General features: G+C 42.0%; 1 protein-coding gene across 8 annotated transcripts in view; it reads right to left on the bottom strand.

Moving 5' to 3' along the window:
• The window catches only part of Sh3kbp1 (SH3 domain containing kinase binding protein 1), a 358,871-nt gene that overhangs the window by 22,862 nt on the left and 311,506 nt on the right, over positions 1–24,503 (bottom strand). For 6 of the 8 annotated variants that reach the window (XM_029473429.2, XM_029473430.2, XM_029473431.2 and 3 more), the window contains one exon: positions 9,162–9,247. In XM_029473429.2, the coding sequence (XP_029329289.1) occupies positions 9,162–9,247 (86 nt within the window). Of the gene's footprint in view, positions 1–9,161; positions 9,248–9,355; positions 9,466–10,557; positions 10,688–24,503 lie in introns of those variants that run through there. The other 2 variants (XM_021152675.2, XM_021152674.3) reach the window with 2 other exon arrangements.

A 24,503-nucleotide genomic window follows, 5' to 3' on the forward strand; every position in this document is an offset into this window, starting at 1 on the left:
AACGGAACACTGAGCAGTCATTAACATCTGCATCTCCAGAATCCTAAAGATTATCTGCTCTGTTGGCATTTATAGTCCAGGTGTGAGGCTGCCATGCCACAGCTGCCAAGAGGAAACATGTTTTAAATCCATTAACCACTATCCCACCAACTGCATGGTTCATGCACAAACCCATTTGCTCCTCTGCCCACGCATCTCTTCAGATATTTATAGGCAAAATGAAAGCCAGAGTCAGTCTTTCCCTATCTATGAACCTACAACCAGTAGGTAGAAGGTGGGGTTGCCTCAAGCCAAATAAATGCTACATGAAGTCTGAGAGCTGAGCAACGTCTCTTCCCTGCTTGCTCTCACATCCATCCTCAGCTCAATGGCTTCTGCGGATGTAGCAAAGGTTATGATAGAAGTCTACTATAAAAGATGCCTTTGTGCCCCCAAATTTGTAATGTTGAGGATGAGAGGATCTCTATACACGGCAAAGACAGAAACACTTAAGGCACCAGGCTAGATGTAGACTAGAAATACCCTGCCTATAGATGAGAAGTGATAGAAATACCTGGAGAGGAATTCTGGGTCTATCTGCAAATCCAATATGGCAAGGAGGCACTGTGAATCTTTTCCAAGCTTAGTGAAAATGACTGACTACTGTACACGTGTATGAAATTCACAAATAAATAAGGGAAACCAGTACCAGCCTAAAAACAACAATAAAAAACTAATCTCATTTTAGCTCGAAGGTTTTATGAGTGGGTTGGTGTCCTTGTCCCTCTTGATCCTGCTTGGCTCTAGGAAGTAGCCACTTCAGGCTCCACATTCCCCACAAGAAGGAGAGGGTGGGATGGGGGAAGCAGCTGAGTGTGTGGGAGACTGGGAGTGGGGGGCTTCTATCAGGATGTAAAATGAAGAAATAAATTAATTAATGAGAAAAAAATCTAATCATAACTAGATGTGTTGCCAAAGCCAGGAGTGCCCTATCAGGGGTGCACAGGTGGAGTGAGTACCTTGTTTCTAATGTGACCCAGTAACAGTAAAGGTCTGTAAATGGAACCAGTTAGTTAACAGCCCTTTGAAGAACCAAGAGGAACCCCAGGTCTACTTCCTGTAGAACTTAAAGATGCCTTTTGAAATGAGTGCCAGTGCTCAGGCTGACCTGGTTTATTACATGATACCCTATGCTATGAGCTGGAAGGGGAGGCACTTGGGAAAGGCTCAGAGTGAGGCAGGGGAAGGCCAGGCCTAGATTAGCTCCTTGGAATTAAACTCATCTTCAGAAGCACCAGGCAGCAATGTAAATGGTTAAGTACAGGCTAAGGGGAAATCTAGCAGACATAGGCAGTACAGCCTCTTTTGCTTTGTGGAATAGAATGTTTGACCCTCAGACCAACCTCTTTTCTTTTTGGCACACATTGAGAAATGCAGAGTGCTTCTCAAATACCCATGATAGCAATTTCTATTTGATCTTGACTCGTGACCCTAAATGAGAGCCAGAGTGGCACATATATACATGTGTACCCCATATTGTCCCACATAGTATTTAACTGAGTGAAAAAACATAACTGCACCTGCCAGTCTTTGGCTCGGGTAATACCAAACATATCCATAGTCTTGAAGGATGTCTGAAGGTCACTGCCAAGGTGTCAGGATGAGCAAGCTGTGCCTCTCAGATGAAAGTTCTCATGTCTGAGCAACTAACCCCGAGAAAGCTGGGAGGTGTGGTTCAATGTTCACACATAACTCTCAGCCAGGAGACTATCTAGAAGTCTCCAAATGTCAGTCATGGAGCTGTCTATGGCAGGACACTATATCCCATGATATATGTGGAAATTCCTTGAAGACCTGAAATGCTACAATGACTAATAACTGGCGCTGCAGTTCTGAAGGAATCTTAATGTGAATGTATACAGTAGGAAGTCTTTAGTAGATAGGGGATTGAAAGGTCAATGGTTCAAAGCCAAATGATCTAAGTCTTTTCTCAGCCTCTGCCTACAAAAGCTTTAAAAAATGATTTCTTATAGGAAAAGGTAGCTATTGCAAAATGAGGCAAGAATTTAATCACTTATTGGCCAAAGATACAAAAAAGAATTGTGTTAAAGGTTGCTATTAAGTTGTTTTATGTATGCCTTACATAGCTTTACTAGAGATTTGGAATCTAATACTGATTAAATTTGATGTCTGTTTTACTGAATATTTTAGACATTAGATAGCAAATCAACAGACAATCATATCGAATCTCAAAAATAATGTTTTCTCTTTATGTAAAAACAAGGTGTCAATTGTATCACTTTTTCTAGGGTACATAACTTGTCACAAGCCTGAGAAAGAGAGAACACACAGGAGCGCTCTCTCTGTCTCTCTGTCTCTGTCTCTGTCTCTGTCTCCGTCTCTCTCTCTCTCTCTGTCTTCCTCCCTCCCCACTTACCTTCTGTCTTCCTCTCTCCCTTCCCTTGTAACCACATTACTGGTTGATGTTTAAATACAGTATTCCAATATTTATTTACTTTTTGTGTGTGTAGATAGTCACCAGCTTCCAAAAGCTTTGAAATTGCTTTTAAATACATTTTATGGAGATTCTCAGGAAAATTGGGAAACTCTAAGAAATACAAGGCTACATGTGAGGTATGTGTGTGTGTGTGTGGGGGGGGTGCTGTCTTCTTAGTCCAGTTCCCAGTTTCCCATTCAGCTTCTCGAGCTGACCTCTGTGATACTGATATGTGAGATGGTGTCATTCCTGGTCATTTATGTGGTTGTCCTATATACTATAGGATATTCACTGGCATTCCTGGACTTTACTCACTACAAGTAAGAATCACTTCTACTCCTGTGACATGACAAAAAACATCCCCAGACACCACTACCACCTGTCCTTTGGATAGAACAGTTTTGATCATTGGTATAGATAAGTTTCATGGAAATCTGGGCTCCCAGCTGCTTCTTCCTAGCCAGCTAGTTAACTTTGCCAAAACACTTGGCCATCTCTATTCACTAGTTCTTTGCTCCAAAACCACATAATCACCATATTGTTCCTCAGGGATGCTGATGAGAAAAAAATATGTAAGACAGGTGGTAGGCACTCAGCACCTGCCATTTCCTTCTGTCCTCCTGCTTGCTTGCCCCCACGGCTGTAATTTCAACACTAGGTACAAGGGAGACCAAGAAAGGAAAGGTCCATCCTCCATCTGTACTGGAGGAATGAGTGTAGCAACACCTTTATACACATATAGACCTATATTTCCCTAGAGGCAACCACCTGCACTGCACCTCAGAGAGGGATGAAGGACAGTAAGGACATGCTTTATTTCATGCGAAAAATGTGCAGATTTCACTGCCTAAGAGGATGACTTCCCCACCCCCCAAACCCTGTAGAGGGTTTTAGGGAGATTGCAAGAACGCTCAAAAACAGTTCTATGTCAACAGATTGGTTGACACGTAAGTCAGAAGCCCCAGGACAGTATTGTTGGTATTGTTCTACATAGTTGGTTATTTTTAAACGTATGGGAGAGAGACATTTCTAACACAATACTTACATATGAGTAGTATATATGTGTTTTTGTACATATGTCTGTGTTCATGTGTGTGCATGTGCACATGTGCACGGAGGTCAAAGGAAGATCTTGAAATCTTGGGTGCTGTTCCTCAGGATCTGCCTAGCTTTTGATGCTTTGGAGACTCTTACTGGCCTGGAACTCACTGAAAAGACTAGGCTGGCTAGCCAGTGAACCAGGGGGATCCATCCCTCTGTCTCCACCTCCCCTGTGCTGAAATTACAAGCACATGGTACCACATTTTAAAAACATGGGTCCTTCAGATTAAACTCAGGTCCTATAACTTAAAAAAAAAAAACACTGGGATTTTAATGCAAATCAATTCACTCATTTTTTAACAGCTTTACTGAAGTATAAATTATAAACCATAAAGCCATCCATTTTAATTACACAACAATAATTTGTAGTAAATTTACAGAGCTATATATCACCATGATTGAGTTTTCAAGTGTTTCCAACTGATCCTGAGATTGATTGGCTCTTAACAGTATTCCTAACACATAGGAAAATACTTTTCCATTCCCTGGTCCAAAGGAATCATAGTCACCAGGCATCCATGAGAGATTCATCCAGGAACAATCTGAGGATAAGTTGAAGTTAGCCTTCAAATCCTTTTAATCAAGTCTGCTGACTTGAAAGTCTGCAACTCTTGGCCCCCAAATTGACTACGATGTGATGTGTCTGGTGCGTCAAACTCAAGACGGGAGAGAAAAATGTCACCTTCCTTAAGTGAAGAGGGTGGTGGTGGCATAAAGGAGTGGCAACCAGAAGCTTAAGTGGATTTAAACAGAATAGAACAAAAACAAAGATGCCAAGCAACTGGGAAGGAAGGAATGATAATTGCTCAAAGTCAATTCATTGAAGCTTGGTGGCTTAGTTCATAGGTTGCTTCCCATCTGGAGGTCCATTGCTATGTGCTTCGGAAGGAAAATAACTGAAAGTCTCCTGATTGTATTGAAGTGTAACAATAAATCTCACCATGCAGTGGGAGCTACAATCTAAGGGATAATAAGAGTCAACGTTCTGGCACTTCACTTCATGGCCTATAATCTCCCATTCAATCAGAACAGAGATTCTTCCATCACCAAGAAAGAACTGGACAATTTAATTTTCATTTCTATTCATGCACAAGCCTGTGTTGGAACGCTTCCATATTTTCTATTATGCTATTTGAAAAATGGCTGCATAGTTTGATACAAACAATATCTCAATCTGACATCAACAGCTTAGTTTTGGACCAATTGATTTCATTCTAAATTATCGTTGGCTGACAGATGCTGAGAGCTGCCCACACAAGATCTGAAAAAGCCATGTTCTCTAATTTAATATTATAATAATTTTAAATTACAGCTTTATTAAGAGGAAGCAGATTTATTTATACCGAACACTGATGGTTTCTAATGATGCTCTGGGCTACATTAAGCGATTCACTGCAGCCCACATTTGGACAGCTTCAATTGTTAGAATCACTAACAAAAAAACATTCTGGTACAAATAATGCCCTCCTTGGTTCAAAGCAATGGAATCCTTTGAAAAAGCAGTCCCAGAGAGAGCCATCCATCTCTGCAATCTCCTTTTCTCCTTGACCAATCTACCTGGCAAAGAGCATTTCTGTCTTTGGGTTTAAAGAGATTCTGCTTAAAAATCTGCTGTTCCCTTGGCTTCTGTAAAGCGGCAAGATTCTTTTTTGTTCTCCTTGAATGTGGATTTCGTCAGGGTATGGTCTTCAGCCCTAGGCGCATCTCACCCCTTTTAAATCTCTTGGTGGTGTGGCAGGATGGTAGGTATTCGTACTGTGTGCATGCACAAGCATACATGCATGAGGATTTAGGTAGGTGTACACACTGCATGACACATTGGAAGGTTAAAGGACAACCTTGCATGCTGGTCCTTGCCGTCACAGTCTACTTTGTTTTAGGCATGATCTCATATAGGTCAGTATCTACAAAAGCAGCTTCAACTTCAGGGGAGTCTCCTGTCTTCACCTCCCATCTTGCTGGAGGAGCACTAGAATTACAGATGCTTGCTAGTATGTCCATTATGTGGGTTCACTCAGGTCCTCTTTACCCAGAGGCATTTTTCCAGCACCCCGTTTAAACTACTTTTGATCTCCTTTCTTTATGGTAAATTTTGATTTTATCTTCCTAGCCCAGAAGACATCTCTAAGCAAACAATATTAATATAAACATTTCTATCTTTTTGCTGACCACCAAGAATTTTGACATAATTCTGGGAGACAAGGTAAGGAAGTCGACTGAGGTGATCACTAAGCCAGGAAAGCTACCCAGGCCAGAGACAACAGCCCCAGCACTCAAGCTTGGAGCCACCAATCCCACATTCCCTTCCCCAGCAGTGCTTACACAAAATTCAACCTCTACCTCTAATCCCTACCTATCTCTAAATCCTTGAACCTCTGCTCTCAGACTCCAGGCAGCACTGACATGGGGTATCTGGACAAATTTCAAAGCCAATGTGATTAACTAAACCCATCCAATTTATTGACATCTAGCTTTCCTTCATCCGATTGGTCCCATGAAGCTCTTCAGCATTTCCTTATACTAATTTTGAAGTTTGATATAGCACTTCAGTGTTCCCATCAATGGCTTCTACTGTCTCTACAATAAATTACAAATCCATTCCCCACCCCCGCCCCCATTAAACTCAATTTGAACCCTGCTTATATTTCCAAGTCAATTCCTCTACTCAGCATAAACATTCTACTACAGTCAGGCTGCTCTATCTAAGCTTTTAGCACTTCCCCATGTGATTTCCCAGGCTGCCCCCACCTCTGCCTAAGCAAAGCCAAGATACAGATAACTCTGTGCTCTTTTGTAGAGCTTGTCCCCGCCTGCTGCCACAAAGGAACATCCTGGTCAGTATTACGTTCTACTACTGTGTTGTCACTCACACCTCGAGGGTCATCTCATCTGTTATCCAACATCTTCTAAGTCCACAGAAGCAGACATGTGTATAAGGGTGTTTGGGTTGTGAATATTCCAGGATTTCCTGGTTGGTAACATAGCTGCCCAGCAGCATTTCTTAAAAGTCAAAGAACCTAAACCTTGGGTTGTCAACTTGTGCATTGATACTCTTCAGCACCATCTCTCCAGGTTTCTAAATACAACTAGGACTTAGTTTCCACAGTAGGAAAAGCACTTGGAGGAATTCTTCTCCTACCCATGCCACCAATATTTCTGAACTAGATTAGAAAATGTGCTAGTCATACAATTTCAATAGCCATCCTAGACAACTCCAGACCCAGCGAAAGCAAGGGTCAAAGGCCAGTGCTCTTCAAAAAGCCAGATACTTAGCACTATGTATTATAGAGAAAGAAAAACACTTTATATTCCTGTGTGAGGTCCCACACAAGACCTTTACCAGTATTTCACCAATCAGTTGTTCTAGCTGAAAACACAGACTGAATATCAAAGTGTGGTGGGAGAGCCATAATTTAGTCTAGCCTTTCAATCAGTATTCACTGCTCTGCTTGTTCCTGTTCTTTAACCCAACGAAAACCCAGAGCTAGCCAGTTTTAACTGTGAGATTATGCTTCATGACAGATTCTCAAAGGCTGGATGAGGATAGAAACCAACTTCTGGAAGCGGTGAATATATTTTTTTGGTATTTACAGTCACAAACAAGTATCCTACACACAAGGCCTTACAAGGTCAGGTCAGAGACTTTGGTCAGCAGTTTGCAAAGATGTTATCCTATTAGCAGATTCAGAAAAAGAAAAAGAAAAACCAAAAAATCAGTGTCCTTGGGGACACAACCTTGGGGGTCACATTAGGCAGGCTCATGTCAGGCATTCTGCTGCTCTTCTAAGGGCCTGTCAACTGTTGGGCATTTGTTTCTAAATTAAGTGGCAAACACAGATGATTATGGAAATCTATCTTCTATGTCAAATCAATCCCACTAATAACTGCCAGATGTTGGGAGTGAGTGGATTGAAGAAAGGTGGGTGTGGCTAGAAATGAGCAACACAGCCTGACATGGTAGCTTGTAATCCTAGGATTTGGGAAGTGAAGGCAGGAGTATTGTGAGTTTGAGACAATAATAATTACACTTACTAATATATTATTAGTGTTACATTATTATAATAAGTTCTAGGCTACCCCAGTGTGATGGTTAGTTGTAATTATCAATGGCAAAACGTCTAGAATCTCCCAAGAAGAGTGTCTTAAGAGATTGCTTAGATCAGGTTGTCTTATGGCATATCTATGGGGGATTATCTTGATTACACTTGAGGTGGCAAAAGTCACCCATTGTAGATGGCATCCATCTCTAGGCAGGAGATCCTGGACTGTATTGTAGTAGAGAACACAAGCTACATTATTCTCTTTGCTCTTATTAGTGGATATGATTGGCTGCTTCAAGCTTCTTGCTGCCTTGGTTTCACCTCAATGATGGACTGTAGCCCAACATTGTGACCTAACCTTGTGACCCTTCTCTCCTAAGCTGCTTTTTGCCAGGGTATTTTATCATAGTAAGTGGAAAGGAAAACTAGGATGCCAGGCCCCTATAAAGAGACCCAGTCAAAAAAAAAAAAAGCAAAAAACAAAAGGGCTGAAACAAAATACGAAAGAAAAAGAAATATGTAATATGAAGAATCCTGGTAGTGACAGAGATATTATTATGAATCTTGACTATGTCAGTAGATACACACAGAATAAAATTGCAGAGAGACATACACATACACACATACCAGTAAAACTGGGCAAAGTTGAATAAGACTAGTGAGATGCAATACATCAATGTCATAGAACACTATAATCTTGATGTTACAGTGGGATGTGCAGGAGAAAAATATGTATCATTTCTAACTTCTGACTGTGAATCTGTAATGAACTCATAACCAAACATTAATTAAAATAAGGGCAATTTCAAAATGTAACCCTCTAAAGTAGAATGCAGGAGAATGCTACCTTATGACAATAGGTACAAATAAAAAGACACTGCACTTAAAAAACATCTGGACTTGAGACTTAGCATCCTAAATGGGTTGTTACCCAGATCACATTGCCAGCCACCTCACATCCATCCAAATATGGGCCCCAAGGACCTCTGACTTTTGTTTACTCAGAGTGACTCCCACCCCCATTTATCACACAGTGCTGGTTTGACCTTGGGAAAGCAAGTTCCTCCTGCTTTGTGCCAAGTGGCAATTACCATACACAAAAAGCTCCTTTTAACTTAAAGTCAAAGTACTTAGTGCCATTTCTACAGTGACCCCTGGCATTTTGCATTTGTACCCTTTTCCAGGCTGGAAAACATGAACTAAGTGTCTGTGCCTACTTCTGCAACAACTTTCATTCATCATTGCTCTTCACTAGCACTTCTGAGGACTTTTGCTAAGGCCAGGGAGGCAAAAAAAAAACCCAACCAAACAAACAAACAAAAACAAAAACAAAAACAAAAACCAGGTACTTCGTTTTCAGGTAGAAATCAAATCATTTACTTCCCCTGTCAAACAGTGACAGTTTAAAACTTAGCGGAGGCTGAGAGCCTAGCATTTCAGTGGCCACAATAGAGCCCATCACATTGCTTGAAGAGGTAAGCCAGGCCCTGCAGTTCTTTCCTAACAATGCGAAGAGAAGCAGAACAAGTTAAGCCTTCACTCACCAATATCATTGCTGCGGTCTGAGAGGTCCTTATCCAGAATGCCAGAGAGTGCGCTGCCTGCCAAGTCAATCTTTGGACTGTCACCCCTATATTAAAAACACAAGTCCAGACAATTAATAATCAGTGTGTGTCCTTCTCATTCTGTCCACTTTCTTGCTGCTCACACATTAAGGAGGGGAGAATGGCATTGGTACCTGTGCAGGGAGCCAAAGGGAGGCAGTGAGACCCAATGAGCTGTCCAGCCACAGGAGCTGTGGTATGAACTGGCCAGTAAACTGGACGTCCCTCTGTTCTGTACATATTTTCTAAGATGGCTATTTTAATAATGACCCTTTGCCAGTGTGCTTCTAGCCACAAACCCTCCTGCTGTCTCCACAGGATGCAACACAGGCCTGTTCCTGCCCCATGGCCAAATAAGCACTGGCAAACCGGCTGCTTCCCTTTTAAGGAACACAGAATTTAGCCAATGCTTCTTGTCAAAGGTCAGCTACTTTTAACCTTGAGAAAAAGGTTCTCTGGCCTTGGGGCTGAGGCATCAGCCAGGTTGTTGACAGGCACAAGGTGTCAAGTTGAAATCTGGCAGCCCAAAGGCTGGCACTGGGGCACATGTCTATAAAATTAGATAGCTTCTGGGTGGTCATGCCCCGCCCCAACACTATGCCCATTATGACATGAGTGACTCTCAGATATGGGCTGGAAGAAGCCCACATATGGGATGGGAATAAGTTTCCAAGCTAAGGAAAGAAGGTTTCTTTGTATACCAGCCTAAGATTCCTCCATATTTTCCCCAAAAGGCAGTGCTTTGGGCCTGTTAGGGAGATGAGTCCTAAATAAGGTTATTCAAGGGCTGATCCTCACCATGACATGAGAGAGCTGAACAGTTGTTCCTATCAAATCAATAGAAATAGTCCATCTCACAGCTTTTGAAAGTCACCATGGCCCGAAGTCAAACTTTACTAAGAACAAATTTATTCTTGCAAACATTTGTCTGCTAAGAGTATTGGGAGGGCTAAAGTGGGAAGGAACTACTCTGGAAAGGCTCTCAGTATGGATAGGATAGACATACAGACCACTGCAGGTCCATAAGGCATGATAACTACATGTTACAGTCCAGAGTAGGACAGGGGATTCTACAGGGTACACAGACATGGAACACTATAGTTGGGTCTTGAGCATGCACATGTGTAAGTTTATAATTACAAGCTGCTGTGCTAATTTAGCTTTGCTTACATATGTTTAGGGCTACACTCTTGGGATTGGCTAACTTATCAGGGGGCTCATCCCTGGAGAAGACAGATTTACCTTCTCCCAGCAACCCTCAATTGTCAGTAGCTCTTATTCTAAGAGTGAAACCCTGTGAGAATCCCCCCACCCACCCTCCCACACATTGGCATACCAGCAGGTCTGCTGGAACAGATTCACGGATGGAGGTCTAGCTCCCTTTCTGAAGGGAAACATTGGATCCAACTTTCTTTCTTTCTTTGTTTCTTTCTTTCTTTTTGATTTTTAGATCCAACTTTCACATACTCCTCACTAGAGGGTAGACAGCTGAGAACTACTGGTATCAGGTTCCCTCTTCTGCTGTGCCTTTACTAAGGCTAATGTGTCATAAATGCCAAATGTCATAAAGCCTGCCCTAGAATGTACATTATGGGACTTGCTGGAACATTGAGAGCTAGGTTAGACCAGAAGACCAGGAAGAACATGATCTACTGGAGAGCTTAGAAGGGGAAATATATTCACAAATAGGTGGACCTTTATTTACTCACCCAACATCCCAAGGCTTTGCCTTCCCCAGACCAGGGTTCATCTCAGACTCCCTTTCTATATGCTGACAACCAAAACTCAGGGGCCTCAAGGCCTCAGGCAGATACCAAGCCATTTGGTGTGGGGGCATGGAGGGGATTTATTTTCAAAACTTCTGATTACCAGGACCTCAGCATCCATTCTTGAAAGTATAGTCAACTTTCCACGAGTTCTGCACACACAGATTCAACTAACTGTGAACTTTACAGCACAACAATAAAATCCCAAAGATCAGTTAGGCATTTCTCAAAAGGATATACACATGGCCAGTAGGTACATAGAAAACTGTTCAATGTCACTTATAATCAGGATAATGCCCACAACTGCAATAATGTGTCACCTTACACTAGTTAGAATTGCTAGAACTAAAAAGAAAACAACTAACTGGCAATGGTACTACATAACTATAATTTTATTATCTTGAAGGTGGAGGCAGGAGGATTACTAGGGGAATTAAAACATTTTATTATAAGAGGGTGACTGGGAGGGGGCAATGAGCAGGATGTAAAGTGAATAAGTACAATAATAAAATAAAAATGTAAAAATTTAGTACAACCTAGGCTACAACAGAGAGAGAGACCCCTGCCTCAAGATAAAACGGGGGCTGGAAAGATGGGTAAAAGACACTTGTAATGATATCCTAGTTATCTGAGTTCAACCTGAGTTCAATCCTGTGATACCACATAAAGGTAGAAAGAAAGACTAACTCCATAAATTTGTTCTTTGAGCTCCATACACCCACACATGAATATTTTTTAAAGAATAAAAATTAATGCTGATCTCAAAAAGAGAGAAAGAAAGAAAAAGAAAGAAAGAAAGAAAGAAAGAAAGAAAGAAAGAAAGAAAGAAAGAAAGAAAGGAAGGAAGGAAGGAAGGAAGGGAGAGAGAGAGAGAGAGAGAGAGAGAGAGAGAGAGAGAGAAAGAAAGAAAGAAAGGAAGGAAAATGAAGGAAAGCAAATTGACTAGTGATCAGCAAAGCCTGAGGAGAGTACAGAGAAAAGAGAACTAAGAAGATGGTAAATCAAAAGCCACAGATGGACATAGGACTTCTGATGCTTCGTAGTATGACTAGAAAATAATTGGTGGTTGACAGCAACTAATTGAATGTTTCAAAGCAGCTAATAGGGTTTTGAATATCTCCAACATAAACAAATAATACACATCTGAGGTGACAGATATGTCATTATCCTGATAGGATCAACACGCACTAGATATATGTACTGAAATGTCACACTATACTCATAAACACATACAACTATTTTTCAATAAAAAATTTTGTGCTGGGGCTATAGAGCTGTATACTAGGCAAGCTAAGTTCTTGCCTAACACATGCGAAGTCCTGAGTTCAATGGATAATATTGTAGGAAATAGAGTTGTATTTTTTAAAAAGAAAAAAGGAGCCTAGAGAGATAATTATGGGATTGTATTGTTCTTTGCAAAGGACCTGAGTTCAGTTCCCAGCACCCATGCTGGGTGGCTCATAATGACATAAAATGCAAACACCAGGAAATCTGACACCCTCTTCTAGTCACCATCAGCATCTACACTCATATGTGTGTGCACAGGCATGTTTGTGTGCGGGCACACAGATAAAATATATATTTAAAATAAAAAGAAATGAAAATACTTAGGGGAGTGTTACTTGTTGAACCCAGATTTTTCTTATCAGCATTCCTTAAAGAATACAATATAAGAAGTTTAACAGGACGGAGGCCCAAGTGAGGATGCTTCTCCACTTAGAAGGGGAAGCAAAATAATCATGAGAGGCAGAGGGAGGGATCTGGGTGGGAGAGGGAAAAGAGAGGGGAAAAATGAAGAACAGGGGAGGGACAGAGGGGAAAAATGAAGAACAGGGGAGGGACAGAAGTCCAGAGGGCCAGGAGAGTGAGTGGAAATATGCAGCTGCTGAGGGTGGGAGGTGTGGAACCCTCTAGAAAGACCCAGAGACCTGGGTTGTGAGAGATTCCCAGGATTCAATGCGGGTGAACTTAGCCAAAATGTCCAACAGTTGGGAGAGGGAACTTGAAGAGTACTGGTACAGAGACAGACACGTTGATCAATGAAATAGAACTGAAGACCCAGAAATAAAACAACACACTTATGATCACTTGATCTTTGACAAAGATGCCAAAAATATACAATTGCAAAAAGAAGGCATCTTCAATAAATGGTGCTGGTCTAACTTGCTGTCTGTATGTAGAAGAATTAAAATAAACCCATATTGTCACCTTGTACAAAGCACAAGTCCAAGTGGATCAAGGACCTCAACATAAAACCAGGTACACTGAATCTAATAGAAGAGAAAGTTGGAAAGAGCCTTGATCTCATTGCCACAGGGGGAAATTTCCTAAACAGAACTCCAATGGCTCATGATCTAAGATCAAGAATTGATAAATAGGACCTCATGAAACTGGAAAGCTTCTGTAAGGCAAAGGACATAGTCAATAGGACAAATTGGCAACATACAGATTGGGAAAAGATCTTCACTAACACCACACCTGACAGAGGGCTAATATCCAAAATATATAAACAACACACGAAGCTAACATCCCAAAAACCAAATAACCCAATCAAAAAATGGGGTATAGAACTTAAACAGAGAATTCACAACTGAAGAATCTCGAATGGCTGAGAAACACCTAAAGAAATGTTCAAAGTCCTTAGTGATCAGAGAAATTCAAATAAAAAAGACACTGAGATTGTACCTTACACCAATCAGAATGGTTAAGATCAAAACCTCAGGTGACATCACATGTTGGAGAGGATGTGGAGAAAGAGGAACACTCCTCCATTGCTGCTGGGATTGCAAACTGGTACAACCACTCTGGAAATCAATCTGGAGGTTCCTCAGAAAATTGGAAATAGATCTACCTGAAGACCCAGCTATACCACTCTTGGGAATATACCCAATAGACACCCCACTATGCCACAGGGGCCCCGTGTTCCACTATGTTCATAGCAGCCTTATTTGTGATAGTCAGAAGCTGGAAAGAACTTAGATGTCCTACGACACAATGGACTACTACTCAGCTATTAAGAATGAGGACATCCTGAGGTTTACATGCAAATGGATAGAACTGAAAAATATCATCCTGAGTGAGGTAACTCAGACCCAAAAGGACATGCATGGTATGTACTCACTAATAAGTGGATATTAGCCACAAAAAATCATACAGAATACCCAAGATACAGTCCACAGAACTCAAAAAGCTCAACAAGCTGAAGTGCCCAAGTGAGGATGCCTCAGTCCCACTTGGGAGAAAGAAGAAAGCAATCACAAGTGGGAAGGGAGGGAGGGACCTGGGAGAGAAAGTGGATGCGGGGAGGAGAGTGGGGGTGAGAGGGGAACCTGATCTGGTATTGGGTGAGGGAAAAGGACTGAAGCCCTGAGCGCCAGCAGAAAGAATGGAAACAGGCAACCTCAGGAAATTCTAGATTGTGGGGACCCTCCAAAGTGCACCAGAGATCTGGGAGGTGAGAGACTCTCAGGACTCAAAGGGAGGGATCTTAAATGAAATGCCCAAAGTAGGGAGGGGGAACCTATAGAGCCTACCTCCATCAGGAAGACAGGGGATCAAGTGAGGGATGGGGTTGCCATTCCACAGTCATATCTCTGACCCACAATTGTTCCTGTCTGGAAGAATTACAGGGATAGAAACGGAGATGAGCCTGAGGAAAAGAAGGCCCAGTGACAAAGTGGGATCCAGCTCAAGCGGAGGTCCCAGGGCCTGACACTATTACTGAGGCTATGGAGAGCTCACAAAAAGGGGTCTATCATAACTGCCCTCTGAAAGATCCAACAAGCAGCTGAAAGAGTCAGATGCAGTTATTTGCACCAACCAATGGACAGAAGCAGCTGACCCCTGTTGTTGAATTAGGGAAGGCTGAAAGAAACTGAGGAGGAGGGCAACCCTGAAGGAGGACCAGCAGTCTCAATAAATCTGGACCCCTGAGATCTCTCAAACATTGGACCACCAACCAGGCAGCATATACCAGCTGATATGTGGTCCCCAACACACATACAGTAGAGGACTTCCAGGTCTGTGTTCTTTCAGAGATGATGCACCTAACCATCAAGAGACTGGAGGCTCCAGGGAGTTTAGAGTTGTCCTTTGATGCACGAGGGACTGGGTTACCAACTCACAGTCTAATTTTCTGACCCAGAATTGTTCCTGTCTAAAAGAAATGCGGGGGGTGGGGGGGTGGTGGTGGTGGTGGTGGTGAATGGAGCAGAGACTGAAGGAAGGACTGTCCAGTGACCAGCCCAACTTGGGATTCATCTCATATTGCGGGCGGGGTGGGGGGGGGCGCGCCAAGGCCTGACACTATTACTGATGCTATGGTGTGCTTACAGACAGAAGCCTAGCATGGCTATCCTCTGAGAGGCCCTACCAGCAGCTGTCTGAGACAGAGGCAGATACTTACACGCAACCATTGTGCTGAAGTCCGGGACCTTTGTGCTTGAATTAGGGGAAAGCTGGAAGAAGCTGAGGAGGAGGACAACCCCACAGGAAGACCAGCAGTCTCAACTAACCTGGACTTCTGGGAGCTCCCAGAGATTGAGCCACCAACCAGGCAGCATACATGGGCTGGTCTGAGGCCCCCGGCACATATGTAGCAAAGGACTGCCTTATCTGGCCTCAGTGGAATGGGATACGGAACTGTGGGGAGGAGCAGGAGAGGAGGGAGCAATGGATGGAATGTAAATAAATAAAATAATTAAAAAGGAATACAATATAACACCATAGCAAGTTGTTTACACTGAAGCATTATTATAAGTAACTAACAAAGGCAATTCAAAGGTCAGGGGGGCATGGAGTAAGTTATCTACTAATATTATATCAGTGTATTTAAAGAAACTGAACACACTTGGCTTTTGGTATCCTTGAAGGGAGGCTTCTGAAAGCCACCAAGAGGCAGAATGGTTTGCCATTCTTATGGGTAGGTGAGAGGTACATGAGTGGGGGAGGGGGAGTAGGGGGTGGTGGGTGGAGCTGTTGATGATGTTTGCGTCTTCATTAATCACAGGGACCTCAAAACGTGGCTGCTTCAGAACAGGTGGTTTCATGATGTATCTTGATTAATGTCAATCTTGGAGCTGCTGTGTACTTCTTTTGAGTGAACACCAGAAGTTCATCAAATGAGAGTCCATCTTAAGGGACTGAAGATGACTCTATTGCCCATAATGTGCTCAGGATATCTTACTTCCCTGTTATTAGAAGCCTTGACCATTTTATTCTTTTATATACATTTGTTTTTCTTTTGGATATAGCTTTCAGCCTTTTAGTTTATTTTACATATTTGTGGGAAGCATGCATATATGCATATGTGTGGGTGTATATGTGTGTTATGCATGCATGTGTGGATATGTGCCCATGGAGGTTGATGATATTGGGTATCTTCCTAGATCACTTCAGATTTATTTATTTGTCCATTTATTCATTCATGTTTTTATTTGGAGACGGAGTCTCACTATGTAGCCCTGAATGACCTGTAGCTCACAGACATATGCTTGGCTCTGCCTCCTGAATGCTAGGATTAAAGGCACGTGCCACCACACCCAACACCTCCCACTGAACCTGGAGCTCATCAAGTCAGCTAAACTGATTAGCCAGTGAGTTCCAGGGATTTCCCAGTTTGTTTCCTTGGCACTGGAATTAAAGATACACATACCACTGCTCAGGTTTTACATGGGTCCTGGGGGTTTGAGCTCAGGTCCTCTTGCTTGCACACAGGCACTTTACTGAATGAGCAATAAATCACTGTAGTGATTTAAATTTTTAAGATGATTTTTTTACAGACAGGTATAACATTTATTATCACATTATTACCACTCAAACCCAGCAACAATTGAAATATGATTGTAGGTATATTCCCTTATGATTTATTTTTTAATATGCCATATAACATATTTTGTCAAGTTCTTTCCTCTTCCCCAACTCCTCCCATCCCTTCTTTCCCTACCCAATAAACTTACTTAAAAAAAAAACTTTATTTTTAAGTTGGAGAGGTAGAAAATGTGATCAAAATATATAAAGAAAAACTAAATAAAATGAAATCAACACTTTTTACAGGCAAACAGTAATTGTTTATATTTAAAAGGTGCAATGTGATGTTTTAATACGTGTATCCACACAGGCTGATCAAATCAGGTCAGTTAGCATATCTATCACCTCAAATATTTATTATCTCTTTGTGGTAAAAACACCTAACCATCCTTTCTTTTAGTTGTTTTGAAATATACAACACATTATTGTTGTCATTACCATATTGTGTGACAAATCACCAAGTCTTATTCCTCTTATCTAACTAACTGTCCCTTTTGTCTCCTCTGCCCATCCAGCACTCCACCAGCTGCTGGTAACCCTTTTCTACTCCTAAGAACATGACACTTTCAAACTCCACATGGAAGTGAGATTGTACAGGGTGTTTTCTTTGTGTTCCCAACTTAGATAGTTCACCTGCCATACCATGAAATTTTGAAAAATACTCAGATCCTCTGAGGAATAGCACAGGATAAAAGTAATTGTTTTAAGTTAAAATTAAAATTAAGTTTTAAGATGAAAGGTATAGATTTTAAGTCTTCATGTGCATGAAAGCCAGTTCTGAGTCACAGAAACAGTCTGCAATAAATGGGTTCCATGCATTGTTGTAATTGTTTACAATGAAGAAAAACTGAAAAAAAAATCCCACCAATGGGATATTTTACACCTAGGGAAACATTTGAATAGACTGTGACATTTAATGGGCTTTCATGAGGCATTTAAATGGCACTTACAAACAGGTTTATTCTGACCAGAACAAATGCTTATATTACAATGGAGAGAGCAAAGGCAGGTGAGCAGTGACACACACAGCAATGTGCAGCAATATGCATACACCCACACGCCTCCCTTAGGTGGTGGGAAGAGGGATTCTGTTTCTTAAGATTGGAAGAATATTTATGGTAGTTATTCCTGGGAAGTCTGATGAGTGATTTTCATCACCTAGTGCAGTACCTAAAAAATACCCATGGAATCCAGGAGCAGTGGCCAAATTTTCTGAAATGGGAATGTCTTTCTTTCTTTCTTCCTTCCTTCCTTTCTTTCTTTCTTTCTTTCTTTCTTTCTTTCTTTCTTTCTTTCTTTCTTTCTTTTTTTTTCTGAGACAGGGTTTCTCTGTATAGCCCTGGCTGTCCTGGAACTCACTCTGTAGACCAGGCTGGCCTCCAACTCAGAAATCCGCCTGCATCTGCCTCCCCAGTGCTGGGATTAAAGGCGTGTGTCACTACGCCTGGCTGGGAATGTCTTATACATCTGTACAATAGATGCATTTTCCCCGAGTCATAAAGCTTTATGATATTCTATAGGATGGCACCTGGGTAAGATTGACAAAAACAAGCTGAATCATACAAAGAAAAAATATGGGCAAGGGTTTTTTTTTTTAAATGTGAATTATATTTATCTTCAGAAAAAGCTTATAGGGGATTTTTTCCCTTCCAATGATTAAGATTTATTTTACTTTTTATTCACATGTGTGTTTGTCTGTGTGAGTTTATGCTATGTATGTGTAGGAACCCAAGGATACCATCGGATTGCCTGGAGCTGGAGATTTAGGCAATTGTGAGCCACCTAACATGGGTGCTGGGAACTGAACTCAGGCCCTCTGAAAGAATAGCAGGTACACCTAAGTGCTGAGCCATCTCTCTAATCTTGTCTTTTATTTACATTTTGCATTTATTATAGGGCTGGAGAGATGGCTTAGCATTTAAGAGGACTTACTGCTGTTGTAAAGGACTGGATTTGGTTCCCATGACCCACACCTTGGCTCAAACCATCCATAACTCCAATTTTAGGGGATCCAATGTTACCTCCTCTGACATCCACAAGCACTCAGAGCATATCCATACATGTGGAGTACTACATCTGAACTCACTTCTAATTGCCTGTATGATCTCGGCCAGGTTACTTAATCTCTCCTAAACGTTGTGCTTCATCAGCATGACTGCAGAGCTAGTTTGGGCAGGATTACAACCCCCCCCCCACCAAGGGACCATCAAGATTTCTCTTACTTTTCCTATTTTCATTATAATTATTAAAACAGGATGTAAGGCTAATTATTAAGCAACAGACAGTTGAATCTCTTTACATTGTGGAGTTGATTTTGTTGTTTTATTTTTTATTAAGAAGCCTATATGTGAGTATTACATGGACATCATTCCCCCTTCCCTCTTGTACTTTCTCTAACTCCTTCCATGTCCCCCTCTTGGTCCCTTATTTAAACATTAGCAATGTTCGAAATTACAACAGGAGTCACGGGGAAGATGGTCCTATGAGTTGTCCTCAAACTCTCAGACTTTTACCCTCTCCTTTGCCTTCAAATCTCCATGTCTCAAGGTTTGGAATGATGTCCCTTCCTACTCCACTGGAGTAAAAGTGACTCACCCTTTAGCATTCAGAGACCCATCTTTTGTTTTCTCTTGGTTCTTGCAGGCCACATCTCTATTCCTGCACCCGTCACAATATTTGATAATGTATAAACCTAGAGATCCTTACTTATTATTCAAAAGAGAAATTTTAAATGTTTATTTATATTTATGTGTGTATATGTGTATAATTGTGTGAGTAGCTACTGGATATGTGTGTATTCCCATAGAGGCCAGAAGATGGTGTAAGATCCTGTAGAGCTGGAGTGACAGGCAGTTCTGAGCTGTCTGACATGAGCACTGGGATTTGAACTTGGGTCCTTTGGAGGAGAAGTCAGTGGTTTTAAACTACTACGCCAGTTCTCTAGGCCATATAGAAGAAAATCCTATCATGTCTTCCTCCTAGTACCTAGTGCCTTCTACAACTATAATAAGATAAATGCCTTATTGTTTATACTAGTCAGCCTATAGTATTTTGTTACAGAAACCTGAGAAAATGAATACAACATGAAGCCTAAAGAGCAGAACACAGAGGTCAGCAACGGGGAACTTTTGCTGTAAAGGTTATTTGGGGTTCATAACCACTAGAAATATAGAGTAAATCACAAATGAAAAATTCCTTTGCAGTTTGCATATAGCAACTAGAGGCTCTATCCCCAGTTTTAGGACCTCCATTCTGATGGTTTGATAAAAAGAAAAAAAGATATTATGTTCTAGTGGTCAGGGTGGCTTCTTTTCAAATACCATTTGGTATGATATGTAGTGAACTCTTGCCAGGGAGGACTTCTGCCTAAGGGGACAGATAGTATTATGTTTCTGAGATTCATCTGCAGGCTCTATAGGCTAAAGCATGAGGAAACACCCCAAAGAAATAGAAACTCCATTCCCAAGTGACTCTTCCCCAGATTCTAGAACACAGACCACACTTGTATAAGGAGGCAGGGATACTGGCTCTTCCTTCCAATTGAGCTTTCTGATCCCTCATGCCAAGAGCTAGACACAGGCTTTAGTTGAAATGCTCTTCTATCTAGGGCCAGAAGCAAACCTATTTTGAAAACACAGTAGGTGTAGTTTAAAAAAAGTTCTGATCCTTCCAAGTAGGGAAGCTGCAGCTGGTGTTTTGACAGTGCTCAGACTGTGGGTGTGTAAGCATTTTACAATGTCTATTTGTAAATGCCTTTCACTATATTTATAGCTTCTTTACAACAATGCTAATGAATTTCAGTTCTGAAAAATAGAAGAATTTCTGAAATTTACTGAAGCACATGTCTATAGTGGCTGACACCCAATGAGGCTGCAGCTCTATGGTCTCCATTCTGCCACAGTCTGTTCAATACAAGGATACCATTATTTTTTTCAGAAAGGGTGTTACTGAACTCTAAAGAAGAAGAGAAAAAGAGCTTACCCTTTTATCATTTACTGGCTCCTGTCAGAGTTTTTTCTTCTGTTAAGTTTCTTTTTTTTTTTTTAAAGATTTATTTATTTATTATATGTAAGTACACTGTAGCTGTCTTCAGACACTCCAGAAGAGGGCGCCAGATCTCGTTACGGATGGTTGTGAGCCACCATGTGGTTGCTGGGATTTGAACTCTGGACCTTCGGAAGAGCAGTCGGGTGCTCTTACCCACTGAGCCATCTCACCAGCCCCCTTCTGTTAAGTTTCTATTCCTACAACAATTAAATAAAAGGAGAACCCAGGAGAAGGTTGGCTATCCATAGCACCATCTACCCAAAGAACAAGGCTGCCAGGCTCACACTTCTTCCTTCTAAGGGTCCCTTGTGGAAGAGGGTACAGAAAGGTTGTAAGATCCAGAGGTGGTGGATGACTACAAGGGAACAGTGTTTTCCTGGCATAGCAGGGCAGGCACATATGTAAACTCACAGCTGTTGTGATAATATGTGTGAGACTCAAGCCAAACCAAATCCTAGCAAGGAGGGTTAGTTGGGCATGAAGCCCCACCCCTAGCTGAGCAGTTGTTGGCACTTGATAGCTTCTAGGAGAGGATGAGTCAGCTTTCTTTACGAGTGTGGCCCCTGGTAGGTTGACCACACTCCAGTGGGAGGTCACTCATCCAAGAGTATATGAGCAGCACAAACTGGACTTAATGGGTCAAAAACCATGGGGCACAAAATGGAATAGAGAAGGGAGATGGATCTGAGAAGAGTTAAGGAGGGAAGTGAATAAATATAATCAAAACACACTGTACAACATTCCCAAGGGACTAATAAAAATGAAAAGAAAATATGGAGTTAAAAAGAAATTCAAATTTGAAATCAAAATGATTCTATTCTCATATATTTTTCTTGGAAGTTTTAGTTTGACCCTTGCTTGACAGGTAACTAGGTATCACAGAGGTCCCCTTGCTTTCCAACAGACAGGGGTCTGAGCAGGGAGAAAATAGGTCCTAAGGTCCCATGAAAATAACAGCAGCAGCTACTGCTTGTGCAATGACAATTACCTGCTATGTACTGAGCCAGAATCCTTCATGCATGAAGCATTCCACCTCCACTACCTGTCAGGAAGCCATTCACTATGCCTTGAGGGTCCCTTGCAGTAGTAGGGTGGTCACCCCTACTACTAAGAGTGCTGTCATGGGCAGTTTCCAGCTTTCAGTTCTTCTAGAGATAGCCTTGGCTACAGAGCCTCATTAGCCAACATGGGACAACTCAACTGGGCTATTGTAGCTACAGAGCTCCTCGTGGATCTCACAGATACTTGCTGAGCCAGAAGCACAACTTAACTTTCCCTCTTCTCAGTCCCGCTTCTATGATCATGGGAGTGATCATACACACACACATCTTCACACTCTACAGGAACGGTCTGATTCCTGAGGAACTCCCCTTATGATATCTTGCTTTTCATTATATGGCAAAAGGAACTGAGGCTAAGTGAGGCTAAGTCACTTGCCAATTTAAAGTCACCAAAGTACTAAAGTGACAGGATCTAGATTTGGATCTGCTAAGTCTAATTGCAGAGATCAAGAGCACTTCTTTAAGACGACTTACTTATTCACTCACTTATTTTTGACATAGGATCTCATGTAGCCCAGGTTGGCTTAGAACTTTCTATATAGTCAAGAATAACCTTGAAATTCTGAGCCCGGTGGAGCCACTAAAGCTGTTTTATTATTCATCCTCTTGGTCTTCCTAGCAGAGAATCTGGTCTTGTGGACAGCAGGTCATCAATCACATCAGGCCGTCTGTGTCACCCTAGTTCACTCCCAGCTGGGTAGATAGTTATTGTTTCCCAAGTTAAGAAGGACCAATAATAAAAAATGTACTCAGTACGACCCACTCATCCCCTTTGGATCTGGGACATAACAGGGCTCATGTATAGAGGAAGATGTGGAAGATGCACAACAGTGTGCAACCCTTGAGAACATGAACTCAGCCAGTGGCATGGCCTAATTTAGCCCAAGCTGGGACAGTTAAGCCAAGGCATGTGGGATGGAAACGGCACTGAAGTGCAAAGAAAGCCAAAAGGAGCACACTAACAAATCTATGACAGCATTACCAGCAGTATGACAGAAAGCTACCAAGCAGACACCAATCCTCTAGAGCTATGTGGGGATGAAGCAAGAAAGAGCAGTTCCCACAGACCAAGATTCTAAGTTTGTATGGTGACTGCATTAGCAGCCCTCAATCCTCAAAACGATATGCTACCATGATGCACATCTTTCAGCTTTAGATAGCTAAAAATATTATGAGGTAGTGGGGAGAGTTGAGAAGGAATTGAATACCTTTAAAAGCCCTGTTTCCCAAGTGCAGGCAACTACTAAGGCACACAGGATGAGTCTTCTAATTGTCACTACCTCTCATTCCACCTGGGAGCTGGTACTTCATACAGATGGCTACACCCATCAAATGTGAGATCACAGAGAAACTGCTTGAGTTACCCTCTCTTTGTTCTTTCTTCCAACCAGGAAATCTTATCCATTATCCCTTCCTAGTGTAAAACCTGTACATACTCCTCACTCATCCTGACAACATCTCGGTCCAGTGATGCCCCTAAGGTCTAAAAGCTGGTTAGTTTATCTCAACCTGACACAAACCTAGACATACCCAGGAAGAGGGGATCTCAACTGTGGAACTGTCTTCATCAGATTGGCCTGCAGGCAAATCTGTGGAGGGATTTCCTCAATTAACAATTGATGGGAGGGGGGTGGCTCGCTATAGTCAGGACCACCTATGGGCAGGTGGTCCTGGATGCTGTAAGAAAGGAAGGTGAGTGAGCACTGGGAGGCAAGCCAGTAAGCAGCATTCTTTTGATCTCTGCTATAGTTCCTGCCTCCCGGTTCCTGCCTGGGCTTCCCTTCATGATGGACCTTTAAGCCAAATAAACTCGTTCCTCCTCAAGTTGACCTTGTTCAGTGTTATAGCAACAGAAAGCAAACTAGGACAGCAAGTGAACTCATTTCCCCTCCTCTCCTTGCTCCCTGCTTCATATCTCAGACCTCAGCTTTGACTGTGAACATTGGGCAGGGAACACCCAGCTCAATTTCCCACTTCATTACAGGCTTGCTTGTTCCTGTGATCACAGGGTAGAAGGAATGTGTCCAAGGCCAAGAAGCTGACTGATAGCAGAGCAGGAAGCAGATGGGAGATTCCTGGTGTCTAGCTCTGTCTTTTTCTATCATGCATGAGATGGCAATAATACAAAGGAGCCTCCACAATTGTATCTTTTATTCCTCAGGGGAGTTTTCTTTCTCTCAGATTAGCAACTAAAAGGTGACTTACATGTATGAAGACAGCAAATGTGGAACGCATCCTCCAGTAGCACTCTGCCCCACAATATAGCAAGCCCTGGAGATGGCCATTCCATAAAGAAGGGACAAAACAGGCTTCCTTTGTTCGTCAAAGGAACAGCTTCTTGTCCATTCCCAGAAACATTCATCCAAATGCCCTGATGAGATCTTAAGAGTTTCCACATACCCACCTTATAGACAAAACATATCCTAGGCACCACAGACTTTGGGATTGAAAAAGTAGTCCCATCGAAGTATGGGAATTCCCAATTAATGCCAGGGACACCAAACCCCAGAGCGATTTCCCTAGCAGCTCTCTCCTTGCAATGCATGTCTTCACCCAGATGAGCACAAACAAGCTCTGCTATTTATAGAAGGTGAAGGCAT

This window comes from Mus caroli, unplaced genomic scaffold (genome assembly GCF_978045245.1).
Source record: "Mus caroli unplaced genomic scaffold, Mus_caroli_1 scaffold_5, whole genome shotgun sequence".
Lineage (NCBI taxonomy): Eukaryota > Metazoa > Chordata > Mammalia > Rodentia > Muridae > Mus > Mus caroli.